Here is a 16,010-nt window from a genome sequence, read left to right on the forward strand (position 1 = left end):
CATACGCCCTTATGTGGGTGGGTTTATATTGTAACACTCGTGGTCCTGGCACACATTATGGTGCCCCTTTCGTTTTATATCGTATTTCGGTTTTGATTGCCTTTGAAAGAGCACTTTTCCACAGAACTAGTTGTCCCGCAATTTCTCCCAGCAGATTAGATTAAGATCAGACCACTGTTTACTTGGGTTATAAAGGATGTTTACATAACAGTAGACCTCACTGGGTGTGATTGTATCCATCTTAGATAGCATTTTGCTTTTGGTACTGGTCTGATTGTGTACTCTTCCTCTTACCAGTAAATACCTATAAGACGGGGAGGACCTGACTGATGTGGTGATAAGGAGTTATACATGCCATATCCCACTTTGATCTCTGTTTACTTGCAGGTAATGATTTTATATTTCTTTTATTTACACATTTTTTGTATTTAGATGTATGAATATAATATTAAGGACCATATGGACATCCATAGGGAATACTAATCGCTTGTGTGCCTTTCCAGTATTTTTTAAGTGCCCGGCACTACCAGAAGGTATACAAGACCTTCCTATTTCATCTTGACATCCTAAGCTTAAAGGAGGTTGGTCCTTGCCTCTGTTGCCTGCTTGTGACCCGGTTTTGTGTGTGTGTGTGTGTGTGTGTGCAAATGCAATAGGTGTTGCATTTGCGAGAGATTAGGCCATTGGCTTTGTAAATGACAATGCAATTTATTTATGTTGTCAAAGCCAACACAAATAAAAATGTTGTCATTTACAATGCCAATAGCTTTAACTTTTCCAAAGGTGAAACCATTGCATTGTAAATGCTTGTTTCAACCCTTGCAGGAAGTCCTTGACAGATGTTAGCTGGAAAAAAGAGGTTTGAGAAGGTGACCGCCTATAAGCCGTTATGGCCGCTAGGTGCACCTTGATGGAATTACATTTTAAACCTGCTTTCGCCAGGTACAACAAATAAGGAATAACTGCTTCTTCTTGACATTTGATTTGATCATGATTATTCTGTATACACCACATATAGAATCTCTTCCACTTGCATGCATACGAATGTCTGGTGGAAGGACGCCTTGCCTCTTTCAGAATTAACATGCAGTCCTCTGGCAAACCTAGATGGCCGTATTGGATGACCTCAGGAGCCATGCTGCCAAGCTCATTGACGGAAGGTTGGGATGGTATATCCTCCCGTCCATCTTGGACAACAGGTCCGACCTGCATGGTAGCCTCTTGTGAGGAGTCACTGGCAGATGAAGCAGGTCCGTGTACCACCACTGCCTCAGCCAATCGGGAGCAATCAGAATCATTGTTGTGCACGAGTGTGTTAGCTTGCTCACCACCTACGGAATCAACGGGAGAGGTGGAAAGGCGTACACAAATTTGTTTGACCAGTCGATCAAAAGAGCATTCCCTCTAGAGCCTGGCCGGTGGAATCTGGAGCCGAAGCTTCGGCATTTGGCATTTTGGTCGTCCGCCAACAGGTCTATGGTGGGACGACCCCAGCATTGAAAAAGTTCATCTACCACTTCGTCGTGAAGAACCCAGTCTTCCTTGTCGTCGAAATAACGGCTTAGAGCGTCTGCCCTCACGTTTTGTTCTCCTGGAAGGTGAACCGCCGTGACAGACAGCCTGCGAGCCAGAAGCCAATTCCAGATCCTCTGCGCTTCCAAGGACAACGTCCGGGAGCGCGTTCCCCCCCTGCTTGTTCAAGTAGTTCATTTTGGTGGTGTTGTCCGTCTGTACTAACACAGATGCCTCTTGGATTGAGGGGGAAGAACGTTTCGAGAGCTAGGTGGACTGCTCTCAGCTCCAGCATGTTGATATGGTAAGTACTTTCCTTGTGTGACCACTGACCTTGCACCTGCAGTGGTCCCATGTGCGCTCCCCAACCCAGAAGGGAAGCGTCCGTGATCAGTGTTTGCACAGGGGGAGGTTGATGGAACAGGACTCCCACCTGCATATTCTGAGCTTTTGTCCACCACGGAATAGAAGCTCGAGCTGCGTCTGAGATGGTGATGTGATCGTCCCAGCGAGCCGATTGTTGATCCCGTTTGTCCTCCAGATCCTGCTGAAGAGGACGCATTCGAAGTCTGGCATTCTTGACCAGGAAGATGCAAGACGCCATCGACCCTAGCAGGGAGGCAATCCTGTGCACTTTCTGAATCTTGTCGCGAAGAATTAGTTGACATTTCTGGGTGATTGATGATTGTCTCTCCTCCGAAGGAAACCCTTTTCCTGCTTCGGAGTCTAGCAGAGCTCCAAGGAAGTGGACCCTCTGGGTGGGCTGAATGACTGACTTTCCGAAGTTGACATGTATACAGCTCTGCCAGAGACTAGGGCTACAAGTCTGGAACGGATTTCTTACGCTGACTGGGGAAGGACCTTTCACCAGCCAATCATCCAAGTATGGGTACACGAAGACCCCTTTGCGGCGTTGAGCAGCTGCCACCACTACCACACACTTCGTGAACACCCGAGGGGCCGACTTCAACCCAAACGGTAGGAATTTGAACTGATAGTGGGAGGTCCCCACCCTGAACCGAAGAAATCTTCTGTGACTGGGGTGTACATGAAAATAAGCATCTTGAAGATCCAGCGAACACATTCAATCCCCCTTCCTGAGATGTGGATGTGGATATATTTGGTGAAGCCCCAACATGCGAAATCTCTCCTTTTTGACGTGCAGATTCAGTGCTTGCAAGTCCAGTATGGGTCTGTATTCGGGCTTCTGTCCTTTTTTCTTGACCAGAAAATAACGGGAGTACACCCCTTTTCCCCTCTGAGAGACCGGTACTCCCTCGATAGCTGACTTTGCAGTAGGTGCAGCTGATGATTTGATGTTGACAACGGGGGAACCGGTGGAGGCAGATGATTGAAACGAAGACAGTACCCATTTTGAAGCGTAGACAACACCCATCTGTCTTTTGTGATGCTTTGCCACTCTTTCAAATGATTGGCCAGGCTTCCCCCTACTGGAGTGGTCCACGGCGCTGGGGGAAGAAACGACTCATTGTTTGGATTGAGTCTTGCCGGTGTTGTTGCCTTGGCGTTGATTACTTCCTCCCTTGCAATTACGCTTTCCTTTGTACTGGGACTTTTGCTGCTCCTGCTGATCTTGGCTCTTCTGCCAGTTCGGGGTTTGAACCCGCTGCTTTGCAGAGCCCTTGTTAAAGGTGCGAAACTCCTCCTTCTTCTCAAGACCCACCGCCTTGAGAGTTTCCAGCTCTGCCTTCATGCGCTGCATCTCTTCGTCCGCACTTGTGCCGAACAACGAAGCGCCTGAAAAAAGCAAGTTCAATATACGCGCTTGGGCTTCTGGTTTCAAAGCCGTTAGGCGCAACCATGAGGACCTCCTTGCCGTTACCCCATGAGCATACCCATGAGCTGCTAGGGTAGCCCCATCCGCTGCGGCGCTTATCACCTGGTTGGAGACTTGACTGCCTTCCAGGAGGATTTCCTCAAAGTCCTTACGATCCTCTGCCGGGAGTTTCTCCACAAAACGCTGCAGAGAATCCCACAGGGATCGGTCATAACGCCCCAAGAGGGCTTCCGCATTGGCAACTTTGAGAAAAGCTGCTCATGTATTGCAGACCCGCCTTCCCCACGAATCTTGCATCTTACTGTCCTTATCCGGAGGCACAGTGGAGGATGAGGCGACTGCACTGGACTTCTTCGCCGCTGCGATAATCACTGAGTCCGGGGGAGGATCAGCTCTGAGGAATGGCGGGTCGTCCTCTGGAGATTTGTACATTTTAAGGATCCTCGCCGGAGCAGCCTTGACCGTCGCTGGGGTTAAGAAGACGTCCATAACTGGCTCTATAATCCCCGGCACCAAAGGCAGAAGAGGTTTTGGTGCAGACCTATGCTGTAGTGTTTAAAAAATTACTGAGGTCTTGATCTGCGGAGCTTTTAAGGTAATTCCCAGCTTAAGAGCTCCCCTACCAAGTATGTCCTGAAACGTGAAGATATCATCAATCGGCGATACCCTCGTTGAAGGAGAGTCTGTTAGGGTAGGAAAGTAGTTTCTGTGAGAGCGGGTCGAGGAAGAAGTCGAAGGAGTTCTTCGCTCTCTCCTTGATCGTGATCTACGCATCCTGGTTTGCATCCTGGAGCGTGATCTTTCCCTCTGGCGAACTGGGGAGCGTGATCTTTCCCTCTGGCGAACTGGGGAGCGTGATCTTTCCCTCTGGCGAACTGGGGAGCGGCGTGATCTTTCCCTCTGGCGAACTGGGGAGCGGCGTGATCTTTCCCTCTGGCGACCTGGGGAGCGTCGTGATCTTTCCCTCTGGCGACCTGGGGAGCGTCGTGATCTTTCCCTCTGGCGACCTGGGGAGCGTGATCTTTCCCTCTGGCGAACTGGGGAGCGTGATCTTTCCCTCTGGCGAACTGGGGAGCGTGATCTTTCCCTCTGGCGACCTGGGGAGCGTGATCTTTCCCTCTGGCGACCTGGGGAGCGTGATCTTTCCCTCTGGCGACCTGGGGAGCGTGATCTTTCCCTCTGGCGACCTGGGGAGCGTGATCTTTCCCTCTGGCGACCTGGGGAGCGTGATCTTTCCCTCTGGCGACCTGGGGAGCGTGATCTTTCTCTCTGGCGAACTGGAGAACGTGATCTTTCTCTTTGTCTCACCGGAGAGCGTGACCGTTCTCTAGGCCTAGAGAGCGGTTGCTGTATCCAATACGCCGTTTCCTTGTCCTTAGCCCAGTGATGAAGTGGCCTATACCATCTCGGTGAAAGCGGACAGTAGGCGACTTTGGAGCTGGATCTATCACCGGGGAGTGTGATGTAGACGTTTCATCCCTTTGCGAATGCATGGATTCCTCGCTGGCCGAATTATAAATAATCAAATCCGGGCCAGAGTCCGAACCTGAGCCAGCCGCAGATCTGGAGCGACTGCGAGAGTCCCTCTGCTCTGGAGACCTTTTCCGCTTGGCAGCGGGACTGTCACTCACTTGCGAGCCCTGGTCATCCTCCGCAGCTGAAGCGGATCCATAAGACCTCCCAGACTGCTGCGCTACTGGTCGAGGCTGAACCACTGGCGTTCCATGCCTCGACGTCGACTTCGGAGAAGGTGAAGTCCATGAAGGCTTTTCGAACGTCAAACTTTTTTCCTCTCGACGGCGAGTGTCCTGCCGACACTTGTGAATGCCTCGACGTCGATGGTGTGACGCCGACGGAAGCTTAGACGTCGAACTACCATGGTCCTTCGGCGACGTTGAGTGCCTCGACGTCGAGTGTCGATGGGTCGTCGACGGAGAATTCCTCAACGTCGATCGCCCAGGACCTAGCGACGACGGAGGATGCCTCGTCGTCGATCGCTTCTTCGGCGTCGATCGCCCATGACCTAGCGACGACGGAGGATGCCTCGACGTCGATCGCTTCTTCGGCGTCGAGCGCCGATGACTAGGAGACAGCGGAGGATTTGACGTCGAAGACTCTCCCTGAGCTTTCGACGACGGAGGTCTCGACGTTGAGCCGCCCTGCTTCAACGGTGACCTCTCTCTCGACGCTGCACGTTGCCCGGTTGACGGCAGCAGAGATTTCTTGACTTTCGACGCCGAAGACCTCAAATTCTTTGTCGTTGGAGACCTCGACACCGATCCAGACGCCGAAGGAAAGCAGGTCGGGACTTTTTTCGACGTCGACTGCTTCTTAAGTCTCTTTGGAGACCTACCTCTCTCAGAAAGTCCATAAATCCTGCTTCTTTCTCTGTCCTTAATAGTTCTGGATGACAGGGACTGGCAGTGGACACAAGATGCTACCTTATGAGAGTCAGGAAGACAGCGAATACACACTGGATGTGTATCTGACCAAGCCTTCTTATGCCCACAGGCAGGGCGAGTGTCAAAGAGAGCCTTAGGCATTTGACAAAAAATTAACCTTTTTTGAGCCCAAAAAAGGTATAACTATCTCTCTAGGAGAAAAACCTGTCGAGTGAGATCAAAAAATTGAAGAAAACACCAAGTAATTCTGAGAGAAAGTCAAAAAAAGGTGGGAGATGTTAACCAGGGTCCTGACAGAAGGAGCCGGAAAGAACAACTGACCTAACTGTCACCCCTGAGGCATGATGGGAAGCCTGGAGTCAGGGCTGCCTTAAAGGCACAGTGCCAGTTTTTTGGTTGAAAATGCTTTCATTTTCTATGATATTGCTTTTCAATGCAGCCTGAGGCTAACAATGTCTTTTTATGAGCAATTTTCTGGAGTTATGAGTGGTTTTACTCATTAAAACACAAAATTCAAAGGATATTTGATTTAATGCGTTCTTTATTTCCTTTATAATAACAGTACATGTACAAGGTTTTACATTGTCTTAGCCTTATTTTGGAGCTGCATTGGTGTGAGAAAAATAATATATGTACGTACATATATGTGGAGTTAGATATATGTGTTTTTACATATATATATATATATATATATATATATATATATATATATATATATATATATTTTTATATTGTTTCCGGGGTCCCGCACATGGGCGGGAATATTCAGTGCTTATGACTATTGATGAGGATCCCCTGGAAGAGAACAGGTATTTATACCTACCTGAAACATGGGTAGAGACGAGTAGGAGCTGGTGAGAAGGTTGGGTATAAAAGGGTACTTTGTAAGGGAGGGCAGATATTCCATTATGTGTCATCAATGTGTAATGTCCTCCTTGACGACTTGCATTTAAAAAATGTCCATGGATATCGGTCTCTTACGCAGCCCTCTATAGTCTTCCTAATGGATTGCAGTACTCTCTAATAGTCCCCACTGTGTGACCTTGTCCCTCCATCGGGCATTGGAGGGGGACTTCCAATGCCTTGTAAGCAAACGTTTCGCTAGTAGTAAGGTCAAGTCTGACAAACGAGGTCACTTTAGCCAATTTAGGTCTGGGGTATAAGCCTACGAATCACTGCTCAATTGTGCGCCAATAGTCATTTCTTGCCAGTGTTGATCATGTCGGCGCAACTGCTACCCAGTATGTTGCTAGTGAAGGACAGGTCCATAGCATATGTGTCATATCAACACCCTAGGCTACTTCGGAGGCCACGGGGAGCATCAAGTTTATTTTGTGAGGTGTAAAAACCCTATGAAATACTGAAAATCGAATTAAATTAAAGTGCGTATTATGCTAGATCTTTGGATACTGTAATAGGAAGAGCCATTCCTCATCAGTTAACGCCCTCCCAACCTCCACCTCCCACCTGCGCTTAAATGAATCCAGAGATAATCCAAGATGGGCTCAGAGTCCCCAGTATTTCCATCTCACCAGGTGTCTGCCATGTCCTGTAGTCTTCAGTGCTTGCTAGAACTTGTATGTTCCGGGCTCTGTACCGCCCAGAAACCAATACCGGCGAATATAGCCAATAACAATAGCATGTGTTAGAAATAATGTATCTAGTAATCCGGGAGCTTGCACAAAATCGAGCTAAGGCATCAAGGAACCGTCTGCGTAGAGGGAACCCACAGTTAGCGACTCACCCTGATCTCAGGAACGTAGCATTAAAGTCATCAAGGTTTCCAAAACGAGAGGGCTATCTATAGCAAAAGGAGGCCACTGGTGGACCAGGAAGGACTTGGACAGAGTAGCTTATGTAATTAGCTATTATGGATCATGCGGGAGGTGTAGCTAATGTACTCCAGGTTGTGGCTAACCAGCCAGTATGTCAACCATTGTAGTTGCCATGCTATACAGGGACTTCAAGTAAGGTGAACACCCAAGGAGGAACCAGGATTGGCAAGTTCACAAACCATTTTGGCCAATGCTAATCAGCCTGACACGGACAGGGACAGAGTAATTCATAAACCTACCTGGGATCTAAGCGATGCAATGATCCAAAGTAAGTTGCCGTCCAGTATGTCTACTGAAATGTGATATATTTGTATACCAAGATAATAAAAGGTTTGTGCTGCCAGCGAAATCTGCAGGGACCTAAACCGGACGTGGATCATGGTATGTCCCATTAAAGCATTAACCGCATAAGATTTATTCGCAATTATCCGTAGACCTGACAGGTCTCCGATTTCAGCTGGGCCGCCTCACTCAGGTCACTACAGAGGTCCCTAAAGTAGAGGATCATGTTGTCTGTATAGAGCAATATGGAATGGCATGTGCAGTCCCTCTGGCGGAAATATTGGGCATGAGATTCTACTGCTAGAACAAACAGGAGCGGGTACAAGGGCAGCCCTGTCTTGTCACAAGGAAAACTGGGTATGGGGCTGTGATACAAGAACCTGTTTTAGCTCTTGCAGTGGCGGCTGTGTACAGCAGCCTGACCCATCGTATATATGTTGGGGTACTGTCAGCATGAGATCCCAGCTAATGAATCAAATGTTTGCCTAATGTCAAGGGAAAGGCATCCAGCCAATGGGTGGCACTCTTTCACTGTGTCATGATGTGGAAAAGACTGCGTATGTTTAAGGAGGTGTTGCAACAGGGAGCGAAGCCACTCTGATCCACGCACAACAGTTGTGAGAGCAGTGGGAGGAGTCAGCACGCCGGGCCCTTACTAGGGATTTTGTATTCTGCGTTCAACAATGAAAGGGGCTTGTAGGAGGACATGTCTTCCAGGTGATTTGGCAGGTTTGAGTGACGTTACCAATGGCTCTCTCATTGAGGGGGGCAGCCTCCCTTCTTCCAAAGAACCAGTATAAAGTTTACCAAGACAGGGAATCAGACTCGTGGTATATGTTATATTGAATTCCATCTGCAGTCCGTTGGTGCCTGGTGTCTTATTACTGGCCAATTCTTTGATGACACCCCATATCATTTACAGAAATGGGAGCCTTGAGTATTTCGCTGTCTGATGCCATCACAGCGTTAATCAATTTAAGTAGGAGATTATTACGTTCGGAACAAAAGGGGGGCGAAGAGGTATATGCATCTGTATAATATTCATGGAATGAGTTATTAATCTCCAATTGGGTAGTAACTGGGCTGCGATACAGTGAGCGTATAAGCAGAACTACAGTAGGCGAGAGCTCAAGTTTAATTAATCGGGCTAGGAGAGCACCAGACCGCTCTGCCTCTGCATGCATCTTTTGAATGTAGGTCCTGTGGTCTATAAGCCTGAGACGTTCCAGGAGTTCAGAATAGGACATGGGGCTGTTTCCTTCAATGGGCCGGGGGGCTGCGCCCACCCCATTTCCGCGCCTTCCAGCATCTGCATACCGAATTGGTTTTAAAAAGTAGCAATGTTACTTTTCATTTAAAAACAATTGTGGAAGCCCGCCCCAGTCATGCTGCCTGCAACACACAGTCAGGCACAGGCGTCAGACAGGCACGATTTACGCATGTATCACATTAAAATTTCGTAAACCGGGCAGACATGGTACCGGCCCGGTAGTCAAATGTTTTGGCCCTTTTAAGGGCCCCCCCACAAATTATTCAGAGATTATTTGCATTAATATTAGTGAGCTGATGTTTTACAATATTGAAAACGAATACCACTAGTCCTGAATATTAGATGTAAATACATTTTGAATTTGGATGAGTGTGCCTGTGCACTGTGAGTGGCCTGGCCAACTGGGCATGAAAAAGCTGACATTGTATCATAAATTCAAAGCTGTCCTGAAGACGGGCCCCCAGAATATGTTTGGATCAGGGCACCCAAAATCCTTAAGATGTCCTTGAATAATGCACTGGGAAGACATCAGGTCTTTTCTGACCTGGCTGTTTTCCCAAGCTGCGGCAGGCCCCTCACTGCTTCATGCAGCAGCAGGATATTTTTGCTATGCCAGGGATTTTACAAATTTTTTGAAAGATCAAAATTAATCATTTTTAGGTTACAAACTGACTTACTTAGGGTCAGTTCCTAGGAGCGGAGTGACTGGGAGAGGAATTTCTCAAAGTTTGCCAAAAATGCTTGCCAAAGTCACTTCTTGCTTTCTCAAGTATGCTTGAAAATGCACTATTTGGTCTCTCATTTTTTTACCTCTCAGGGGAGAACCCCCCCAACCCCCCTAATGATGTTAAGGCTTGCTTGCTCACCACCAGGCACTCATCTTGAACTTTTACGCCCTACCACTTTCAAATGTCACCAGCTGCCAGTGCGTATGACACTCGCACTTCTGGGAGTTGGGGTGCAGAGCCAGGAGTTTGTGCCACAGCTTGTTCAAGGGGGCTTCAACAGTTCTCCACTCAGGTGAGTTCCTGCATTACTTCCTGACAGGGCACCCACCAATGCACTGATGGACGGACCCCTCACTACTACCCTAAACGCCTCCCATTCAATCAGTAGATGAGGCTTTTCCAGTATTATCTGCGAAACATGTGTCTATAGTTGCTGCTAATGAATCGCAGAACACCACATCTCCAAGCAACAACGGCTGGAGAGGTAATGTAGAGATCGGGCCGGGACCCGGCCCCATGCCAGTGTAATCTCTAATGGCTTATAGTCAGACAATGTCTTACCAGGGTATGTGGCATGGGTGATCTGAGGCTGCAAAGAGGAAGCGCAGAGGAACCGGTCAAGGCAGGAGTTTAGTGTATGTGGTGGGAGTAGAATTATTATTCTCTCATACCTATATTATGTCGTTTGAAGGTTTCACGGGCCCGGGTCCGGGAGCTGCAGAGTTATGCGTCCACTATGTTGGGTGGTTAGACATGCCCCTTAAGTGAACATTTTACTTACCTGTAAAAATCAATATCTCAAAAAGCACTTACTTTATCCTAAAGTTCTTGGTGTTGAAATTTGTATAAAATACCAGTTTTTTTTTATTTGTCTAGTGTGTGTTTGTGTGTGTGATTTATTGCCTCTGCGAGTACAATACATGCTTAGCACTACCCTCTGATAAGCTTAAACTGGTCGTCCACACTGCAACAAAAGAGCTTATGGGTTTGTTACTTGTGCCTCTGTAAACCAATCAGGGTCGCCTGGACACAATGCGCAGTGTACCTCGTTTTGGTGCACTATATAGAGAGCCAGCTTCCTACAGTGACATTATAGCAAAGTTCAAGTTCCCACAGATATGATACAGAGTGACAGTAATATATATCTCCCAATAGTAATAGTGTGTAATCACAGCAATGTTGAAGTCCCCACAGTGATTGTGTGCAATGTACAGATGCTTACATTTACACATGATGGAAGTTTTTTTTATTTTTTGATTTTCCCCCCAAGTATTTCATCATTATACACAGGAGACCTAGCACAGCAGAATATATAATCAAATTACACAGTCCATACAGACAGCTAAAAAGAGGACCCTGATCTGCTTTAAGTACCAATTCCCCAGAGCGTGAGCTTAGAAAACACAAATAAGTGGTTAACATTTATCAATTGCCATACCACCTACATTAGAATACGGGTTCTCGTTCTAGGTCTTAAAGTGCAGATGGTTAATCTACAACAAAGAGCCATACTACAGCACAAAGAAAACTTTATCCTGCCAGTCAAAGCTTAAAACAAGTCTGCCCATCCCCTGCCATACCCACTGAGTCAAAATGCATGTACATGATAACATTGTTGAGGTTATAAGACATAAGTGTATCTAAAGCTCTCAGTACCCAATGAACGATAAAGTTCAAACGCATGATACCATTGGTGTACATATATAATAGCAGCATATCTGTAAACCTTGCCATCAAGTGTAGGTGGATAATTACAGTATGGAATTCATAAAATAGCAGCAAGCACCAAACCTGTAACATGAGCAGTGGCAGGTTTAAGTGTCACAAGCAGTCATAAAGTGCAGGTGCCAAATAAAAATGCCCTGGGGCCGGAGCAGTCATAACCGTGCCGCCAGAAAAGCCCGGTCGGGTGCATTGTTAGCTACCTTTATTGACTTCCCCCTCAGTTTCCTCCTTGCCCAGTCACACCTTGAGGGGGTAGGTGCACACACAAAGAAGACACAGCAGGCATAGACTTGAAGGAAGTAGGTCTTTAATGTAGCTCCATAAAATGAGCCCTCATCCTACAACTAACCGGCAGTAACTGACATTACATTGAAGAACTAACATTCTACAAAGGGAGGATTCTGACATATAATGGGGCACCTAGGTAACAAAGAGGAGCAGGCTGAAAACAGGAACACCACATCACCTCCCCCTTTACCAACCGAAATTAAACCAAAAACTGGAACCAAAGCAAGCGAGGAACAGAAAGAATAGGATTAATAAATACATTATTACAACAGAGTTTAAGAAATACAATCTTGCAACCAAAGAGGAATTCTCCTCAGTCTACTTGACCTCCTTTCGATGCTTTGCGAAAGAGGAGCAGGTTCAACAGAAGAACTCACCTCAACACATTTGGGAGGACACTTGACAATTCAACTAAGATTCCATACCCTACGATCTTGGGTTTTAACGGCGTTACCAAGGAGTTTTTTCAACTTTTATCGGCAAACCAAACTTGGATTTCCCAAACCTCCTTTCTGGGAGTTTCACTCTACCCAATCACCAACTTGAACAGTAATCTTTTTCACAGCTTTTCTCGCATCAAACTCAACTTTCCTTCTCACCATTTTCTCCAATTCTCTGTCCTTCCATCCCAGTGCGGTCAACACCCCCACCAACCTCCATTCTTCTAGACATGAACCACGGGGGTGTGACTTGAGTATTAGCAGCCCTCCCTTTAAACAAGGTGAAGGGAGAAACCCCGGTGGAAGAATGTGGAGTGAACCTGTACGCACATACATTTTTCTTGACTGGTTCCTCCCAGCCATAGCTAGAGACAACAGCCAACTGTATGGCTTCTTTGAGTTCCCTCACAAATCTCTCAACCACACCGTAGCATTCGGGATGATATAGCGCAGCGCTCATGGACAATTCCCCTCTCACTCAAAAATCCTTCCACAGCACCGGAGGTAAATGGCACTCCATTGTCCATTAGAACTGATGCTGGCAACCCCTCACTTGCAAAAATATCCTTCAAGAAACAAATAACAGCAAAAGAATCCACCGAATTGACAATTTTAATTTCAGGCCACCTTGAGAATATATCCACACAGACTAAAACGTAGCGATCTTGTGTCCTGACCTTCACCGGACACGAAATATCAACAGCGACATCAACCCAGGAACCAGTGGCTTGCTGCCTGATAATCATAGGTTGAGTCTTGCATTTAAGGATCTTATCACTACTTGCGCATTGAGAACAACTGCGCACCAATCTTTCTACCTGGACATCCATCGCAGGCCACCAATAGGCTTCTCTTAACCTTTCTTTCGTTTTAGCTATGCCCATATGACTGGAATGGGCATTCCCTACTAATTTGTCACGTAGACTCACTGGGACCACCAGCCTGCTACTTCTGAAAAGCAACCCATTCCAAACAGAAAACTCCTCTTTCACACACCAAAGCCCTTTTATTTGGTCACCACAATCGTGTTTCTCACACCATCCATCACATACAAAGGAGATGACTTCTTGTAAGGTGGGGTCATTTTCTAGATTAGTGTTCCATTCTTCTTCAGTTACAACACCTTCAGTCACTACACACACTTTTAAGTCATCTTCAACGTCCTCACCACCAAAACAATCATCAAGATCACAGGCATCCAGTTAGTAACAAACAACCAGATCCTGGCACCCCAACAGATGCGCCCCTTTCATTCATACAGATTTGTTTACATACTGTAAACTGCTAACAATCTAGACATCCCCATAAAAAATGTTGGCCACTCTGGACTTAGCCAATCTGATGCAATGCATAGGCGGACCACCGCCATAGCAATAAATAACAAATATGTCACTTTCTTTATTACATCATTGTTCCCAGACCCATCAATCACACCCAGAATCAAACACAGGGAAAATCTGGACCAGCCCACCAAGGTTTGATCCCATGAAGTTCCCAATATCATGCATCAATTAAACTAATTTGGGGCATGAAAAAAACATAGGAACAATTTCAGCCTGCTCTGATCCACATCTGTTAAACTTGTCACCAAACCTACCACCTCATCTAGCCACCTTAGCCGGGATATGATATAGATTAAATATTGTCTGAAAGTGTTGGCTTCTCAGACGAGCCGTTAATAGCACTTTGCTACCTAAATTCAGGAACTCTTGAAGATAAGGCCCCTTTATACCAAATCTAGCTTCCCATTTAGAATTTTGTGCGTCCAAGTCATCAGGTTGGCATTGTATCAGCAAGTTATAAACTGAGCCAACTCTATGGCTCCGTCTTACTGCCTCGACTAATGGGTTCTTTACCAATGAGATGGATTCCTGTAATAGCTTAAAGAAAAAATCTCAAAGTTGGAGAAATAAAAAAAAAAATAAACACACACCCTTCATCAATCCAAAGGTGTTGGCCATTACAGAACAGATCACCCACCACCTTGACTCCTTTTGTACCCATCGGTCTATAGTGGGATCTTGAAATACTGATGGGAGAATTGATGAAGCAGTCACAGGTGTGTAAAAGTTAATCCTGATAATGCCTGTTCTCTGCTTCATCTGTCAAACCTTTTATGCTGTGCATAAAATCTTGAATTTGGTTCCCTTACAATAACTGCGTTCCACACTTTTTAGGAAACAGCCCCTGGCTTCAGTTCCCAACATTAACTCAAAGGTCTAGCAACTCCAGTGGAACCCGCTCCGGCTCAAAGCACAAAGATCCTGTTGGAGTCGAAAGAGTGATTTACCATTGGAGTTTTTCTTGTGTTTTCTTCTCTTACCACCGGACTAATGTGTTGAGGACGATTTAGAAAATGTCCTGGAATTACTACTTGGTTTCTGGTCCATGGCATAGGCCACGAAAAGTTATACCTCTGCCTCTTCGATGGCCTTCGGCTGCATGCTCCGACAATATGCACATGACCAGGAGCTATTAGTCTGGACTAAGACACCAAAGGCACATTGAGAGTGGGTTAGTGACCGACATCTGTCCCGCACAATCCTTACAGCGCTTAAAGCCCAAATGCGTAGGAGGAGACAAGTACTGCACAAAAATGTTTTTCGGTGAGGGAAACTCAAAACCTTCTGAAATCTCCAGACCTGCGTCAAAGGCATAGAAAAAAGCCAGCTGGGGTGGACACTGTGCGACTTCAGAGATGCTGTCATATATCACATCTGGGGGTCATGGTCGACAAAGCTAGTGCTCTTTACGCGGGATCTTTAAGATTTCAGGGTCTAATCTGGGATTATTCTACAAGTGAGGAATCTGAAAGTAGAAGTATCCATCACTTCGTAATGCAGTGATAAAAAGTAAAACCTGATGATTTATTTAAACTATCTCCAGATCTTGTCAAACTTTAGTAAGGTAAAGAACATTAGCCTACAGAAGGACTACATACTCAATACAAACACTATTCTTTAGACCTTACTATTAAGGAAACCGCGTTACAAAAGGGCTTAATCTGAACGACAAAGGCATTGTATGCTGATCTATAAAAATACAAATTTTTTAAATCCTTTCAGAAATAAGACTTACCCAAGTAAGGTTCCCAATGTACAGTGCAATTCGCTTTCCTGTATAGGTGTACACAACGTTTGGCGAAGACCCTTTACCTACATCATCCCCAGACTGTGGCAGGGAATCCATGTATTCCCGATCCTCTGGAGCATCGCCATTGTTAGCAGGGGAGATAACATCTTCATACAAATCTAGTTGATCGTGTCCAGCATACTCTGCTTCCTACAAAAAAGGTATCTTAAATTACTAATGCAATTAGTAATTGCAATTGGACATTCACATCACTGGTTTCGAATTTCCAAGTCACATTAATTGGGACCATCTCCCATTAGCCACCTTGCAGAATTACATTAACTAATATGTCCCATCAACCTACGGCCACTTAAAGGAAAAAGGGTTAACCCACAAGAATTCAGGCATTACAATGATTTAAACAGGACAAACGGCTGCCAGAGAGGATCCATTTTTAATCAAGAACACCACTTAATCGCATGTGCTTGGTAAATTATCACTTTTATACTTTTAGCTAATCTATAAAAGCAATGACACTATAGGAAAAAAGCAGATGCGGGAAAAATTGAACGTAAAAACATGGATCTTGCAAAGATAGCAACATCTATTCATGCATATAAAATAAACACTGTTTTTAGTACATTTTTATACAATCCAA

At 46.0% G+C, this 16,010-nt stretch overlaps 1 protein-coding gene across 4 annotated transcripts in view; it reads right to left on the reverse strand.

The window, feature by feature from the left end:
* Positions 1-16,010, reverse strand: part of CPSF6 (cleavage and polyadenylation specific factor 6) — a 392,748-nt gene that overhangs the window by 329,049 nt on the left and 47,689 nt on the right. For all 4 annotated transcript variants that reach the window (XM_086918040.1, XM_086918046.1, XM_086918044.1 and 1 more), the window contains exon 2: positions 15,359-15,562. In XM_086918040.1, the coding sequence (XP_086774166.1) occupies positions 15,359-15,562 (204 nt within the window). The remainder of the gene's footprint in view (positions 1-15,358; positions 15,563-16,010) is intronic.

The sequence above is a fragment of the Lissotriton vulgaris genome, chromosome 1_1 (assembly GCF_964263255.1).
Source record: "Lissotriton vulgaris chromosome 1_1, aLisVul1.2, whole genome shotgun sequence".
In the NCBI taxonomy this organism is placed as follows: Eukaryota; Metazoa; Chordata; class Amphibia; order Caudata; family Salamandridae; genus Lissotriton; species Lissotriton vulgaris.